Source organism: Gracilinanus agilis, chromosome 2, assembly GCF_016433145.1.
Source record: "Gracilinanus agilis isolate LMUSP501 chromosome 2, AgileGrace, whole genome shotgun sequence".
Taxonomy (NCBI): Eukaryota; Metazoa; Chordata; class Mammalia; order Didelphimorphia; family Didelphidae; genus Gracilinanus; species Gracilinanus agilis.
The window spans coordinates 715,250,389-715,267,012 of record NC_058131.1 but is presented as its reverse complement, the minus strand read 5'-3'; the positions used below and the strand labels follow the sequence as shown (position 1 = coordinate 715,267,012).

Below are 16,624 nucleotides of genomic sequence, written 5' to 3'. Positions count from 1 at the left end.
ACGTTTTCATTTACTCTTGGGGTCCTTGTGTCCATTTACTTTTCTTGGGTTATTTCAACATTTTTCTCTTCTGCAATTTTATCTTAGAATCCTCATATAGCATAATTTTCAATTGGTGCCTTAGTGAATTATGTATTTTCTTGTGCTTGGTCATTCCCTAATTCTCTCTACTCCCTGTTCCTTTGCCATTTCCAGTATGAGTATAGCCCATGAACGTTTCTACTGTAGAGCTCTGTAAAATGGTTGATTAACCAGTTTTGAAGAGAGACTTCAGTATGAGAAGTTGATGAATGCAGCTGATGTTTCTCTGATCCACCAGTAGGTTGCCTCGAATTTTCATGATTAGCTCAACAATGATTATATGCAATCATTAGCCCATAGAAGGTAACCACTGAGGAAAATATACTTGAATGACAAGAAGAGCTTTGTGCCAATAGAGCATCCTCCTTTACTGATATCATTCTGTATTGTTTTCTTTGGTGGGGGGTTATCCTACATATATTTCTTATATATCAAGCTGTTCATTTATTACTATTTTTGAATGCCTGATTTGACTAGAGATTTTAATTCTTCCACCCCAGAAAAGTACTACACAATCCCTGTATAACACATGACCTTCCAACAGCCCTAATTTCTACACATTTAATTTATATTGTCCCTATAGTTAGTGAATGTTATCTAAACTTACATTTAATGAATCTGTTTTTTTTTAAACCCTTACCTTCTGTCTTGGAGTCAATATGTAATATTGACTCCAATGAAGAAGAATGGTAAAGGTAGGCAATGAGATTCAAGTGACTTGCCCAGGGTCACACAGCTGGGATGTGTTTGAGGCCAGATTTGAACCTAGGACCTCCGATCTCTAGGTTTGGCTCTCAATCCACTGAGCTACCCAGCTGCCAATGAATATGTTTTAATTTTCATTCTCTACAGTGCTTTGCCAGTCTTATAACCAAGCAAACCATCTAGGTTAACCATTATATTATGGAAGAAATGAACTTTGTATTGGCAGGAATAATTTCTGAGTATCTCTAAATTAATGTCAGAGCTATATAGTGTAAATCTTGCACTCTAACTTGTGAGGTCAAATTATTTAAGTCTTTAAATCATTAAGACCTGTAATTTTTTTTGAAGCCAATGACATTTTTATGCACAGAGAGTGAGGAACAGAAGAGTTACCTGGTATGCATACCTTTGAGACTTGGAAAACTATACAGAGTCCTTGAGGTCAACTTTTATAAAGTTCACTCATCCATTCTCTAACATTGTAATCCTACCATATCTTTCCCCAGGGTTCAATTGAAATGCTGACATCATGAGTACTGAATCCTGACATATGCACCATGAAAATTTTTCTCAAGACTCAAAAATAAAATACTTCTCTATTTTACTTCTAAAGTAGAAACATTTTAGGTAACATCTCTATAGATTTTAAACTGTAGATTGATATGTAGAATTCAAGGTGTAAATTCATCTCTGATTTCCTAGCAGTTTTAAGGAAGTTACTACTTTAAATTTTGTAGGCCTGTATTATATCTATATTTCAATCTAGTGATGCAAAAGTAATTTCATGATCTTTAATTCAACCATCATCTTCAAGGTGACCAAAAGATGAAGCAATGGAATTAACCCATCTATGGGTTTCCAGAGAAAATGTGTTCTAAGGGACAACAGTATTGGAAACGGGTAGTAAAAGGTTAACCATTCACATACTCATACCAAATTCTGTAACACCTTTCCAATAGGAAGAATTTTCACTCCATAATCATACGAGGGAACATCTGTCTAAAGTACTAGAGTAAGCTTTCCCATTATAAATTTACTTTTTACTTTCTGGAGTTCATGCCTCAGCTATCTTTTCCACCTGGAAGTACATTTATGTCCTGTGGCTTTCTCATCATGAAAGATCTCTCTTCCCTTCCAGTCCCCTTCTCATGATGGTGAGTTCCTTTTGGGATCTCTATGTTGTAATGTGCCAAAGCCATCCTTATCTCATTCATCTCTTATTCTAACTCTCATGACTTGGAAACTACTTTGCTACCTGAATATATCCCTTTTCATCTTTTTATTCATCTTTCTTTCATGAATTGTCTCCTATTGGAATATGAGTTCTGTGAAATTAGGGGTGCTTTTTTTAACAATCAATCAGTAAACCTATATCAAGCACCTACAACACAGTAACTAGGTCCTATGCCAAGTGCTGAGGATGAAAAAACAATCAAACAATAATAGTCTCTGCCTTCAAGAATTAGAATCTAATAGGAAGACAAGATAGAAAATAAAATGGAAAAGTAGAAGATGAAAAGGGGTACAGACCATGGTAGAGAGTTTCTTAGAAGTCCCAAAGCAGTGTAACTGGTAGCCAATCAGCAGAAAAATTGAGTAGCACACCATCTTTAATCAGAAGCGCTGAAACATATGGGCTTGTGCTCCAGATGCTTGTATTTGGATTTCAAGAACTTAACACAGTGCATAACACACTGAAAGCCCTATTTAATAAAAAATGTTTTTGCCTGTCTTAAATGACTACCTTCATAAGACTACATGAATATATATTTTTTCTAAAAGATTCGATTTAATTTGCTGTGTTTAAGGTTATGTTACTTCTTCCTAAATTTGCTGTGCAAGGCCACTAAAGATATGTCCTACCTAATAATGAAAAATACTTGCACAAAAATATTTATAGCTGTGCTCTTTGTGGTGGAAAAAATTGGAAAATGAGGGGATTACCTCTGATTGGGGAATGACTGAAATTATGGTATCTGTTGGTGATAGAATAATATTGTGCTATATAAGGAATAATGAACTGGAGGAATTCCATGTGAAATGGAATAACCTCAAGTAATTGATGCTGAGTGAAAGGAGCAGAACCAGGAGAACATTGTAAACAGAGATGAATACATTGTAGCACAATCAAATGTAACTGACTTTGCTACTAGTAGCAATGCCATGATCCAAGACATTTCTGAGGACTTATGAGAAAGAACATTATTCACATCCAGAGAAAGAACTGTGGGAGTAGAAACACAGAAGAAAAACAACTGCTTGATCACATGGGTCTATGGGGACATGATTGGGAATGTAGACTCTAAGCAATCACCCTAATGGAAATATTAATAATATGAAATAGGTCTTGATCAATGATACATGTAAAACCCAGTGGAATTACTTGTTGGCTATGGGGTAGAGGAGGTTGGGAGGGGGGTTTAGGGGAGGAGAAGAACATAAATCATGTAACCATGGAAAAATATTCTAAATCAATTAATTATATAAAAATTTTCAAAAACAAAACAAAAAAGATATGTTCTATCTACTTTTCTAGGCTTGTTTTAAATTTGACCTCTTCATCCTACTGTCTAATCAAATTGGCCTTTTTGCTGTTCCTTATATACCACACTCTATCTGGACTTTGGACCTTTGTTCTGGCTGGATTCTGTGCCTAAAATGTACTCCCTTCTCCTTTATACCTCTTAGAATTCCTAATCTCCTTCAAGACTTAGCAAATAAACTCTTCTATGAAGCCTTTCCTGATTCCCTCAAATGCTAGAAATTTCCCCACCAAAATCTTCACCTTGAATTTTTTTTTACATAAATTTATACATATACAGGCCAATTTCTCCATGTTATTATCATATGACTGTCATTCACCTATGTGTTTAAACTTCTTAGACCAGTGATGAGCAAACTATGGCCCCCTGAAATGGTCTATAGGGACTCACTCGACATTATTCCTAATCTGACGAATACAATGAGTAGGATACAATACAATGAAACTTTTAAAGTGTTGCCTTAGAAACAGACTGACAGATGAGCATTTCCTTTCCTTTGGCCCTCTCTTTAAAAAGTTTGTCCATCACTGTCTTAGACTATTTATATTTTCAAACACTACAACTTCTTGATAATAAAATAAACATGAAACGCAACTAGAATGCAAAAATTAGAACACTCTCCGTGCTCTGGGATCTTTGAGGTGTAGAACTCTCTCTATTGCTCTTTGGTAATATGCAGACACATGTTTGTGTTGCTTCTGAAATCCCATCCATTACAGAGGCCTGTATCCAACTGCACATATAAAATTGATGGAGTTAATTTAACTTCCACATCTTTTGTGGCTTTATAATTGCTCTTATTCCTGAATTTTCAGTAAATTAGAGTGGTACAGGCAGTTCCTAGAAATCCAGTTCCTGGACCTTCCTGATCTAATTTAGATTTTTTAGGGGGGAAAAAAATCACACTGTGTCTCCATTTAATTATGAGGACAAATATAGGTCCTGAAAAAGAGACTCTGTATATGTGTATTATAATATAAATTACCTTCTTTCTTCTGGTGGGGCATTGTCAGCTGCTTGCACTGTGAGGGCATAGGTGTGCCCTACTGTCAATTCTACTCCTGGTGCGATAGTAACAAGACCTGTGGTTTTATTGATGACGAAGTCTCCTTTATCCCCAACGAGGATGCTGTACGTGATCTCCCCATTTGACCCTTCGTCTGCATCTACTGCAGTGAGCTGGAATTGAAAATCACATACAAATCTCTCAGGTCTCAACCTTTCACCAAATTGTCATTCCAACCCCCTCCCCCCCCCACCCCAAACCAAAGGCTTCAGAGGAAACAACAATCAAAGATGAGGGAAAGATTTCTCCTATGATGGTACCAAAAGAATCACACTTGGAAAGCTACATATTTTCTGTAGAAGATGGATAAAGAAGGAATGAATTTTTTTCCTTCTTGAGGTTCGTCTTTCCTTTAAATCAAAAGTACAATAGAAGGACACTCATAGAGTGGCTCCAAGGAAAGGTATTAGTTTTGGAGTTGAATGATGTAAGAACCAATTCTCTGCCCAATACTTGCCACTTATGTGACATCAGACAAAAAATCGATGTGCTTTGTGTTTTTTACCTTTATATAAATGAAAGAATTTGTCTAAATGAGCCCTAAATTAGTATCTAGTACTTTATCTATGATAATGTAGAAATTGAATTTATAGAAAAAGTAATTTATAGAAAAGTTCTCAATTACTCTCTCTTCCCTTCCCTCCTGCCCCCTAACACACACACATGCACACATGCATACACAGTCCATCTTTATGAAGAAATAGCAAATGCTTCCCTCTTCATACCTTAATTCCTATAGTTATTAGAACTCTCTGGTTAACTTTTTTCTAAATCCTTCATACTATATCATTCCCTGTAATTTCTCATTTTTTAATTAAAACATTTTTTATTGATGGATTAAGAAAATTTTTCCATGGTTACATAATTCATATTCTTTCCCTCCCCTCCCCCAAAGACCCTCCCATAGCCAACATGCAATTCCATTGCGTTTTACATGTGTCATTGATTAAGATCTATTTCCATATTATTGACATCCTCCTTTTTTAAAAAAAAGCAATAGGTAATATTAATTTTTATTAAAAGTGAATTATCTATCCTTATGAGTTGCTTTGCCCAGAAATATTTGATTTTTTTGCTGACTTGTGAATGAATACTTAATTGGATTGATTTATTTCAGTTGGCTAGTAAAAATGATATTTGGAGGACTTAGGAGCTCTTCATCCTGATTCCTCTTGAAACATCAATTTTGTTCATGCTTAATTTTAATTCATAAAGTTGTTTCTGCAGTTGTACTACAGGAATGGGATTATAGAAAGCTGAATTTTGGTAGAGTTAAGTTTAAGAATATTGGATGCTGTCTCCAGAGTTACTAGCATGGGCTCATTCCAAGAATCCTGGAAGGGATATTGGAATGTACAGGGAGCCAGAGGAAGGTGTTTGAGTGAGCTGGGGGAGGATGGCTGTTGCCCTCTTCTCAGTTTTTTCTACCTTAACCTTTTGTGGGAGAAGGAAACCTTTAAACTGTCTTTGGAGGTTCCTTTTTCACTGGAGAGAACATCTTACAGAAGATCTAGATATATCTGCTGCTTTTACCTAAACTGACTGAGAAAAGGTTTACCTGAAGGTCCTGTTTGTTGGACTCTGAGGTTAACACCTCAGAGCCAAAATCAGCTGAGTGAACTTAGCCATTTTGGGTTCATTCTTAGTAAATTTGGAGACAACTTCTGAGATAAATAACTAAACCAATAACTGAGGATTATAGTCAGATAGATTAGAAAGGTTTGGTGGGAAACTACCTAGAGCCAGGGAGAAATAGAGTAGTTGGAAAATCTAAAGAGTCCATTGTGAGATGGACATAGATTGAAGGGCTAGAGTATTAGGACTTAGAACTAGGGCATCCTCCTGTTTTAATCCTCATATTCTACCCTTGATTTCTCAATAAACAAAGATACTTTTTATACAAATAGTCTCCAAAGGCTTGTGTACACTGGCCCAGTGTAATAAAAAAAGTTAGGTTTTGCAAGGGTAAATGCCTTGATTGCATCTCTGCATTACACCAGTGAAGGAAGGCTTATTTTGCCTTCCCTTCACAAAAAAGGGAACTAAGATACTTAGATATAGCCAATTAAGTATCTAAAACAATTTCCTATCATGGAAATCACCATCTATCCACATTATTTCTTCAGTACTATAGTGATCTCAATCAAATGAATAAACTTCCCAAATGGACAACTGTTAGCAAAGTTGTCAGAGAGGGTTCTCTAATAAAAGATGCTGATTTGCAGCATCAGAAAATTGATTCTTTAGGGAAAGAAAAAGCTGAGGGATGTTATAAAAACATAACACCAAGCAACTTTTAAGTATTTTAAAGTCTACAAAGTGCTTTACAAACATAATCTTCATTGAACCCCACAATAAAATGTGCAACAGGGACTAGAGATCTATATTTCTATTTGGAAGAAAACTGAGATTCACAAAATGGGTTTGTCTAAGACTAAATGGCAGATGAGTCTCAGAACTGTTGTATTTGAGAAGCTGTAAGATGACAGGGGTCTGTAGCAATCAAATCTCCCTAATCCTTTGGTCAATGGAGGGACACCCACACCCACAAGCAGGCTTGACTGGAAGGGAGGGGCAGGATCTTGTCAAAGTGCTCCTTCACTTCCCCCCTCCCACTAGGCAGTTGGAAAGTCAGTTACAGTATAAGTATGGTGGAAAATCTGACTAGACATCTTCTGGGCCCAGACAGTAGGTTAGGAAAGACTAAACTCCTAAAGATGATAACTTTCTCTAAATTATTTCCCCACAGGATTGTATTGGATAAGCTTGGTGTCTTTGAAGCTCACAGGAAAAGAGGTTAGGATTTACTCCAGGGGTACAAAGTAAGAGGAACTCAGCTTGAGGAGGTCGTGAGTAAAATATATATCCGCAAATATATCTCAAGGCACTGCTCCCAATTGGTATAATATTTAATGAGAGATGAGAATGGAAAGGATGGGAAATGGTTAAGGATTGGTAAAGTCAGGGAAATCCTCAAGCAGTTATGTCAAAGCAGTCCCTCCCCCCAAAGAGGGATCGGTATCCTGAATGGCTGATCTGCACTCTAACCCTATAAATATTCTTCTTCTATATCAAGATAACTAAACTAAGGTAGACTGTGATGTTGTTTGAATATCTAACCAAAGTCAAGCAGCTTGGCAGTTAGGAACTAAATGGCTCTGCTCAGATTCAAGCCCCAAGCCTCAAGACCAACTCAGGACTAAAGACCAACAAGCAGAGTGACCTGCCTTCCAATCCCAGGGCTCCAACTGCCTTTAACTGCCCCCTCTCTTAGAGTTCTGGGGGGCCCTATGGAATTCTGTGCTGTAGCCTGAATCCCTCTCTGCAGGTTGAACCTCTCTCTGCAATATGAATCTCACAGAACCAAGATTCAAGTCTCATCCTTTTTCAAAGTTGAGCACTCTATCTTCTATGTCAATTTTCTTGGTGCCTGACATTTATATAACTGTAAAATTCAAGCTTTGTATTTCTTACTGGCAGGTAACAAAGGTCATGGTAAATCTGGGGCAAAATCAGAACAATTTAAAGAAAAATTACAGTTCAAAAAGCAAATGTATGTATGGGATTGATTAACTTGTGCTAAGTTAATTAAACTACAAAAGAACCAAACAGAGGAATACATAGTTAGACATGGAAGGGACATTAGAGGTCATTGAGTTGACCATCTTCAATTTACAGGTGAGAAAATAAAAGGCTAGAGAACTTAAATGGTTTTAAGTTTTAAGTTTGTCCTTTAACATAAAACGCATATATGAACCTTGAGGCTGTTAGGTGGCATAGTAGATAGAGTGGCAGGCCTATAGTCAGGAATATTAACCTTTATGAATTCAAATTTAGCCTCAGACACTTATTTGTGAGTCTCTGGGCAAGTAACTTAACCCCGTTTGCCTTAGTTTCTTCATTTATAAAATTAGCTGGGGAAGGAAATGACAAACCACTCCAGTATCTTTACCAAGGAAAACCTAAATGGAGTCATGAAGAGTCAGATACAACTAAAAATAATTAACCAACATCTGAGCCTTGGTAACCTCCCAGTTCTCTATAGTTTTCAGAGAATTTGCTACTTGAATTCATTGAGACTTCTTTTTTTTTTTTTTTAAACCTTTACCTTCCATCTTGGAGTCAATACTGTGTATTGGCTCCAAGGCAGAAGAGTGGTAAGGGTAGGCAATGGGGGTCAAGTGACTTGCCCAGGGTCACACAGCTGGGAAGTGTCTGAGGTCAGGTTTGAACCTAGGACCTCCCATCTCTAGGCCTGGCTCTCAATCCACTGAGCTACCCAGCTGCCCCCTATAGAAACTTCTTTACTGTGAGATCCCTATGGCAAATAAGTTGTTGATCTAGAGCTTATTTTTGTCTCTCCTGTGGAAATATTTTATGTCTCCCAATAGAACATAATCTAATTAAGGACAGAGATTTTTTGGTTTTTGTCTTTCTATGCTTAGAACCTTTCAAAGTACCTGTCCATTGTAGTCACTTAGAAGGCTACGGATTAATACCCATTCCTTCATCTCAGTGGATTTCTCTATATCAAGAGGGTTAGAAACCCACTGCTCTCTTATATTCCTTCCAGCAATGATTTTCTATGACTCTCTTCAATAATGAATTTATTGAAAATACATTCCCAGTTTTATTTGAAGTTATTCCCATTTAAAAAAAATAATATATTCTAGGATGCCACTGTACCTTACCTTTAAGGTTTGAATTTCAAATCCTTAATGTTTATCCAGTTTTTGTGCCCATATTATGAGTATAAATGACAAACACCTGGCTTTCCAATATAGCTTCTTAATTACAATTCACATATTAAAAAGAAGAGTATAAATAAATACAATTCACTAAAGACAGAGATTTTAGAGTGAAACTGAACAGCTAAGTTATGAAGTGTTTGGGGGTGGACAGATGTGGTTGTTGGAAGGAAAAGCTTCGCATAAAAGGATTATGGAAGTAGGACAAGAATGACAGGCCTGGTCCTGAAGGAAGAGGCAGAAGCTATTTATGGAGACAGTCAAAATGAATGATGTATTTTTGAATGGGAGAACCATTCATGCCAGGCAAACTTGCTCTCTTTTATGGGTGGATAAAGCTGGGAAATGAGTGGATGGAGGCAATATAGGCTATATGCTCTATTTTAACTTTAGTTAAGCTGTTAGCACAATGGCTCAGGTAATCTTAATTAAATATTAATTCTAGATGGATTTGATATTGACATTCTTCTTGGGATTTAAATTGGCTAATGGAATTTTGTGGTTAATACTAATATATCAAGACAAGAAAAGGTGTCAAGAGGGATGCTGCAGTGATAGGTTTTAAGACTAGTCTGGCTTAATTTTTTTTAAATAGCTAACTTGTAGATAGATTATCAAAATGATTAATTGAATTAAAGGCCAGTTTGTGTTTGGCAGTTGTTATAATTATAAAAAAGAAAGATATAATGAGGAGAAATGGTTAGGGTCAGAAAGCCTTGGGTCAAAATTCTGCCTTTGGTATGCTAACAGAGCACTAATGAACAAATCACTAATTTTTCAGTGTCATGGACATTTCTGCAAATCTGTATGTTATAGAAGAGTGAATGTTGTGGACTGAGAGACAGCATTCTCCATCAGTCATTCCCCCATGTCTAGGAAAGGAAAAGTATATTGAAATTAAAAAAAAAAGAATTAACCAAGAATCAAAATAGATGAATGAATGCAAAGGAGAAAAACAAAATTAGGAAATAATATAAACACTTGCAAATCCATACATCAAGGCACAAAATATTACAGAAAATACTTGGCAATTAAGGAAGCTAAGAAAGATTTAAGGAAATGGGAGTATAATGGAGAGAGGATGAAATTTGGAGTTGAATAAAGGTAGGCATACATTTTGGCTGACTTCTTGGTACTTATGTGCCCTTAGGTTAAATCTCTTGAATCCTCGTGATCTCAGTTTCCTAACTATAAAATTAAAATTTTAGACTAGAAAAAGGATTCTTAACCTGGAGTCCGTGACTTTGACTTTAAAAATTGATGATTATATTCCAATATAATTTGCTTCTTTTGCAGTCTTCTATATTTTATTTAATGCATTTAAAAACATTATTCCAAAAAGAGGTCCATAGTGTTGACCAGATCACCAAAGCATCCATGTCACATGAAAATAATGTTAAGAACCCATAGACCTTTGAGGTCCATTGGCCTGTATGATTGGTATTTAAAGTCCTTTATAGACAGGTTCCTGCTAACCATTTCTGATTTGCCCTTTCATGAATTTTCTGTTCCTACCTAACTGACCTCTTTGCTGTTTTTACTACATTCCATTTTCTACCTTCTTTCAGTTTTTAAATCTCCAAAGCTTAAAAAGAAAATGAAATACATGTTTATTGGGGAATTGGAATATAGGGATCTTTCAGGGAAGAACTTCTTCCCTCTCAAATTAAATATGGACACATATGGAAACTGTCATGTTAGAGTATCCTGGGGCCCATTTAAGTGAATTGTCCAGGTTCACCAAGCTATAAAATTGCTTGATAACAGACATTCATGACTTGAAGGTCAGGCTACTTTTTGCCTGACATCTAGAAAGCATTTAGTAAATGGACAGCTGGGTGGTAGAGCAGTCTGGGAGTCAGGAAGACTCAATTTCCTTAGTTCCTTACTAGCTTTATTTCCCTGTACAAGTCACTCGATCCTGTTGGCCTCAATTTCCTCATCTATAAAATGAGCTGGAGAAGGAAAAGGCAAATAACTCCAGAATCTTTCTCAAGAAAACTACAAAACTGAAAAATGATCGAACAACAACATTTCATAAGTGCTTTTGGGATAGGAATAATCTTTATTTTAAATTTTTATTTTGAATATTTTCCCTTAGTTACATGTTTCATGTTCTTTCCCTCTCCCCCATGCCCCTTAAACTCCACTTAGCTGATGTACAATTCCACTGGTTTTACATGTTTCTTTGATCAAGACCTAATTCCATATTATTGATAGTTGGACTAGAGTTATCATTTAGTGTCTACATGGGATAGGAGTAATCTTATTTAATTCTTAATCATGGTCCGGATATTAGTCAATCATACTTCAGTGACTTGCTGATGAGTGACATGGAATGTTTGAGGCTTTTAATAAGAAAAACATTTTCTTTGTGAGGGAGGGTTTATTTTTTAAGTGTTCATTTATTTATGAGGCATAAGGAACAACAGATTTATTGCTTGCATGGAACTAGAAGATGTCCTACTGAATAAAGACCATGAGAGAGCACTCCTTGATCTGGGATAGGCTGAATACAGAATTGATCTAACCAATGAAAAACTCTCTCTCTTTCTGCTTCCTTTTCCAAGCTCTGGTAAAGAGAGATGTTGGAAAAGGATCAGGAAAGTCAACCTGAAGGTGAGAACACATTATTCTCCTGCAAGTAGTCTATGTTATCAGGAAATAGAGCCTCCAGACTGTACTTTTGCTTAGGCTGTGTGACTTGCCTGGCATATCCTCTCACTCACTTCTCATGAGTAGAATATCTAGCTTCATTCAGAGCTTGGCACATGTGCCAACTTCCTGATCCTCCAAGTACTAATGTCCTCCCACTCCAAAATTAGTTTTATTCATTTTCTATATACAGTGTTCTCCATTTACATTTGCACATAGTTTCTTCCTATTATAAAATTTGAGAGTAGAGACTAATTTTTTCTTTCAATCTCCAGAACTTAGCACAATGTCTGGCACATGGTAGGTACTTAATCAATGCCTGTAGAGTTCAAGGGGTGAATCAGATAGAAAGAAAGGAAAAGTGGGGGGAGATGTGACAATAGAGAGATAGTTGGGCAATGGGGCTTAATGCACTGATTTTGTAGCCCCTGTGTATCTCGGCTGACTCTTAGCCATTCATAATTCACACTACCTCTGTAATCATCAGGTCCTTGGGGAATTGTTTTGTTGTAACATGAATAACTACAACAGCCACTCCTGTCAAGATATATCCAAGTTAGATTGTAACTCTACTAGCAGGCTACTGATTTGTTCAAAAATAAAGTATATCAAAGGGAAGCCACAAGAAGAGCCAGATAAAATGGGCACATCTGAGGGAAGAAACCAGTGGAGCACTCACTCTCATTGACGGGTGAAGAAAAATGTTTTAACCCAAGTAGTTAGCCATGTCTTGTTGTCATGGTAACTGAGGTCCATTCTTTCCTGATTGAGCTTGAGAAAGGAAGAAGGGTGATCCATGGTCCTGATCCTTTGCCTTTCATTTTTATTTCTTTTCACGTATAATGAGTATGTCTACTAAGGTTTGTGATAGAGACTTGCTATACAAACTATCTGGAACATACAAAAGTCAGTCATAAAATCAGTCAACAAATGATTATCAAGCACCCACTTACGTTTTTTTTTCCAGTTTAATCTTCAGAAGAAATGGATATCAAGGCTATTTACCAACCTCTTTTACTATCTTCCAGACACTCACCAGCTATTCAATATTCTTTCTAAATGAGGCACCCACTCCATATCTATTACTTTGCCTAGTTTCAGCTCTAAAGAACAGTAGAGCCTTCCTCTCTGGTAAAGCTCATCACTTCTAAGCTCAACACTGTGCTTCTAACTTAGGTATTTATTGATACCACCTCCCTCAGCTTTTTCTCCACTCTGATGAGAGAGCTCAAGAATGGACTAAGAAGCTCCAACTAGTACCTGCCTTTATGGAGTACACAAACTCTACTTTGGGACCCGTTCCACTTTGTGTCTGTTGCCTTGCCTTGTTTTAATTCCATAGAACTGAGTACCCCTTGGCATCTCTTTCCTTTCTTCTTTTGTATGTGATCTCCCTGCCTTTCTTTAGATTTTAAGTTCCTAGAGGTCAAAGTCTGTCTTTTTTTAAAACTGTATCCCAAGCTTTCATGACAATGCCTACTATATATTGGATACAGGACTCAACACGATGTTCTGTAGGGTTTTTAAATTTTTTTTTAAACTGTTACCTTCTGTATTAGAATCAATACATATTGGTTCCAAGGCAGAAGAGTGGAAAGGGCTAGGCAGTGGTGGTTAAGTGACTTGCCCAGGGTCAAAAAGCAAGGAAGTATCTGAGGTCAGATTTGATCCCAGGATCTCCCACAAATGATTTCAACAGTGTTGCCTTATCTTGTATTGATTGCAGTCGACTGTACACATGACTCAAATTCAAAAACAATCTCTGTGGCAGTATGATTTGGACCAACATCACAAAAATGGTAAATTAATATTGGGAACTGTAGAAATATAATATATTATGTGGCAAAATTGGGACACTAACACACTGCTGGTGGAGTTGTGAATTGGTCCAACCATTCTGGATGGCAATTTGGAATTATATACAAAGGGCTTTAAAAAATTAATACCCTTTCATCCAGCCATACCACTGCTTGGTTTGTTACCTAAAGAGATAATAAGAAAAGATACTTGTACAAAAATATTTATAGCTGTGCTCTTTGTGGTGGTAAAAAAATGGGAAATGACGGGGTGTCTTTGATTGGGGAATGACTGAACAAATTCTGGTATCTGATGGTGATGGAATACTTCTGTGCTGAAAGGAATGAAGAACTGGAGGAATTCCATGTGAACTGGAAAGATCTCCAGGAAATAATGCAGAGGGAAATGAGCAAAACCAGGGGAACATTGTACACGGAGATGGATACATTGTAGCACAATCAAATGTAACTGACTTTTCTACTAGCATCAATGCAATGACTCAGGACAATTCTGAGGAAATTATGAGAAAGAAGTTTTCCACATCCAGAGAAAGAACTGTGGGAGCAGAAATACGGAAGAAAAACTTATGATTGATTATATGGTTTGATGGGGATATGATTGGGGTTTTGGCATTAAAAGATCACTCTACTGCAAATATGAATAACATGGAAATAGATTTTGAACAATGATACATGGATAACCCAGTGGAACTGCTTGTTGGCTTTGGGAAGGGGAAGGAAAGAGGTGTGGGAAAAGTCATGAATCATGTAACCATGGGAAAATCTTATAAATAAATAAATGTAATCTATTGACCAAAGAGTAAAGTCTACAGGAGGAACAGTATAAATTTATAGAATAATTCATGAAAATATATGCTTGAAATAACTTTTGCCTTCTACACTGAACTCGTCAGTTACCTTTCTAAATCAGCCCCACTGTTCTTTGTAAATTTTCTTCTTCAATGGATGGTGGTGTTATCTTCATGAAGTCCTGAGATATACTGCTGAAGCTTGGCTTTTCCATGTTGCCACCCTCCCTCCCTTCTCTGACACAAACTCTTGTCAAGTCTTATTTTTATTTTCTCATGCCCTTTCCTACTGGTTATCACCATTCTAATTCAGACCACTATTGCCTCTTACATGGACTATTATAGTAGCTTCATGATTGTTCTGCTTCTCCTCTGTGACTCCCTTTTTCAATAAATGATCCATTCATTGTATAGCCATAGAGTGTTGTATTTGAAGTTGGGCAGACCTGGATTCAAATCTGGTTGCTGAAACTTTTTTTAAACCATCACCTTCTGTCTTGGAGTCAATACTGTGTATTGGCTCCAAGGCAGAAGAGTGGTAAGGGTGGGCAATGGGGGTCAAGTGACTTGCCCAGGGTCACACAGCTGGGAAGTGTCTAAGGCCGGATTTGAACCTAGGACCTCCCGTCTCTAGGCCTGGTTCTGTTGCTGATACTTAATAGAACTGTGATCCTAAGCTTTATGGCTTTAACTTTCTAGGTCTCAGTTTCCCAGTTTGTACATTTGGGACAGTAATAGCTTAAGTGACTTCCTCACAGGGTTATCTAGATTGAAATAGAGCGAATAAACACACTTCAGTCTTTAAATCCTTTGTTGAAGTCTGCCCAGAGCTCCAAGTAACTTTTTCCCCTCCTTGTCTCATTCATTTCACTCTATTTGACCTTTTCAAATAAAATTAATTCATAGTAACTTATATTATGATTCTATGAGTAATCTTTATCTCCTTACTCCATTGCCTTGTCCTGAAGGCTCTTTCAGTGGCATTGTCATCTTCATATATCTTAGCACAGAGCCCAGTATCTAGTAGTATTTGTCCAATAGGATAGCTGGAGGGTATTTTGTAACCTTGTGTGCTTTCAATCACTTTACCTAGGAAAGATAATTTTCCACAAGACTAATGGATCATATTGTATGATATAGATGGATGAAGATCAATGCAAGACTTTGATATATTAGCCTCCATATTCTGGACATACTTAACAGTATCAAAACCCTTTTTGGTTCCACTTCCCATGGGGCTCCACATCTGTTTGAAGTGGTCCAGAAAACCTTGAGTTTCAATATTTGGCTGAGTCCTTAGCATCATCTAGGCTATTCCTGTCCTTTTATAAGTGGGAACACTATGGCCCAGATGTTCAAAGAAGTGACAAATCCAAGAGAATGAAAGTAACATATGAAAAATAAATTCTTAATTTATTACTGAAAAAGAAGTTGTATGAAAAAGAAAAGACTTCCTAAGCCATTCCAAGACATCTCCCTTCAGTTACTAGTATGAGGGTAATGGAAATGGGGAAAGGAGATCAGGAGAAGCTTCCTGTAGAAATTGGCATCTGAACAGAGATTTCAAGCAAGTCAGGATGTTCTGAGACAGAGATATTAGACACTGAGGCCTGTGACCCTACTAAGTATAGGCAGAACCAGATTATCATAGAACCAGTAATATTTAGCAAAGTAAATTAAAAACATAATTAGGACATAAATAATACTTTTATTTTAAGTCACCATTCATCCTGCAAGATTCCTAGTTATGGTCTAGTGGCCTGTTTATGTTTCAGTGTGACAACACTGTTCCAAAAGGTAGAGCTTAGCTTGGAAGGCTCGCTAAGGCATGAAGGCCAGGTTGTTCAAAGGCAAAGAAATAGGAGAAATGTTCCATAAATAAAATCAAGAATGTCGGTTTGGCTGGAGAGTGAAATGTGGGAAATGGAATAGTAAAAAGATCTTCCTATCTGAGTTTAATCTTTACCTTGTGTTTCTATTTCAGAGTAGATCATATTTTCTTCATTTGCTATTGTCTATTGTCATATTTTTCTGCAGCTATATAAATATCATGGGCTCATTCATAGACAACCATATATTTTTTATAAATATTTTGTTATGTAAAATATATACATATATGCATAAATTTCTAAACACATGTATAGACACATAAACATATATACCTATACAGGTATCGAGAGACATAGGTATATGTATATTTGAAGCAAGTGACAGAAAGAGA

At 36.7% G+C, this 16,624-nt stretch overlaps 1 protein-coding gene across 1 annotated transcript in view; it reads right to left on the bottom strand.

Moving 5' to 3' along the window:
• The window catches only part of PCDH15 (protocadherin related 15), a 660,961-nt gene that overhangs the window by 398,448 nt on the left and 245,889 nt on the right, over positions 1-16,624 (bottom strand). The window contains exon 12 of the mRNA XM_044660331.1: positions 4,315-4,508. Within this exon, the coding sequence (XP_044516266.1) occupies positions 4,315-4,508 (194 nt within the window). The remainder of the gene's footprint in view (positions 1-4,314; positions 4,509-16,624) is intronic.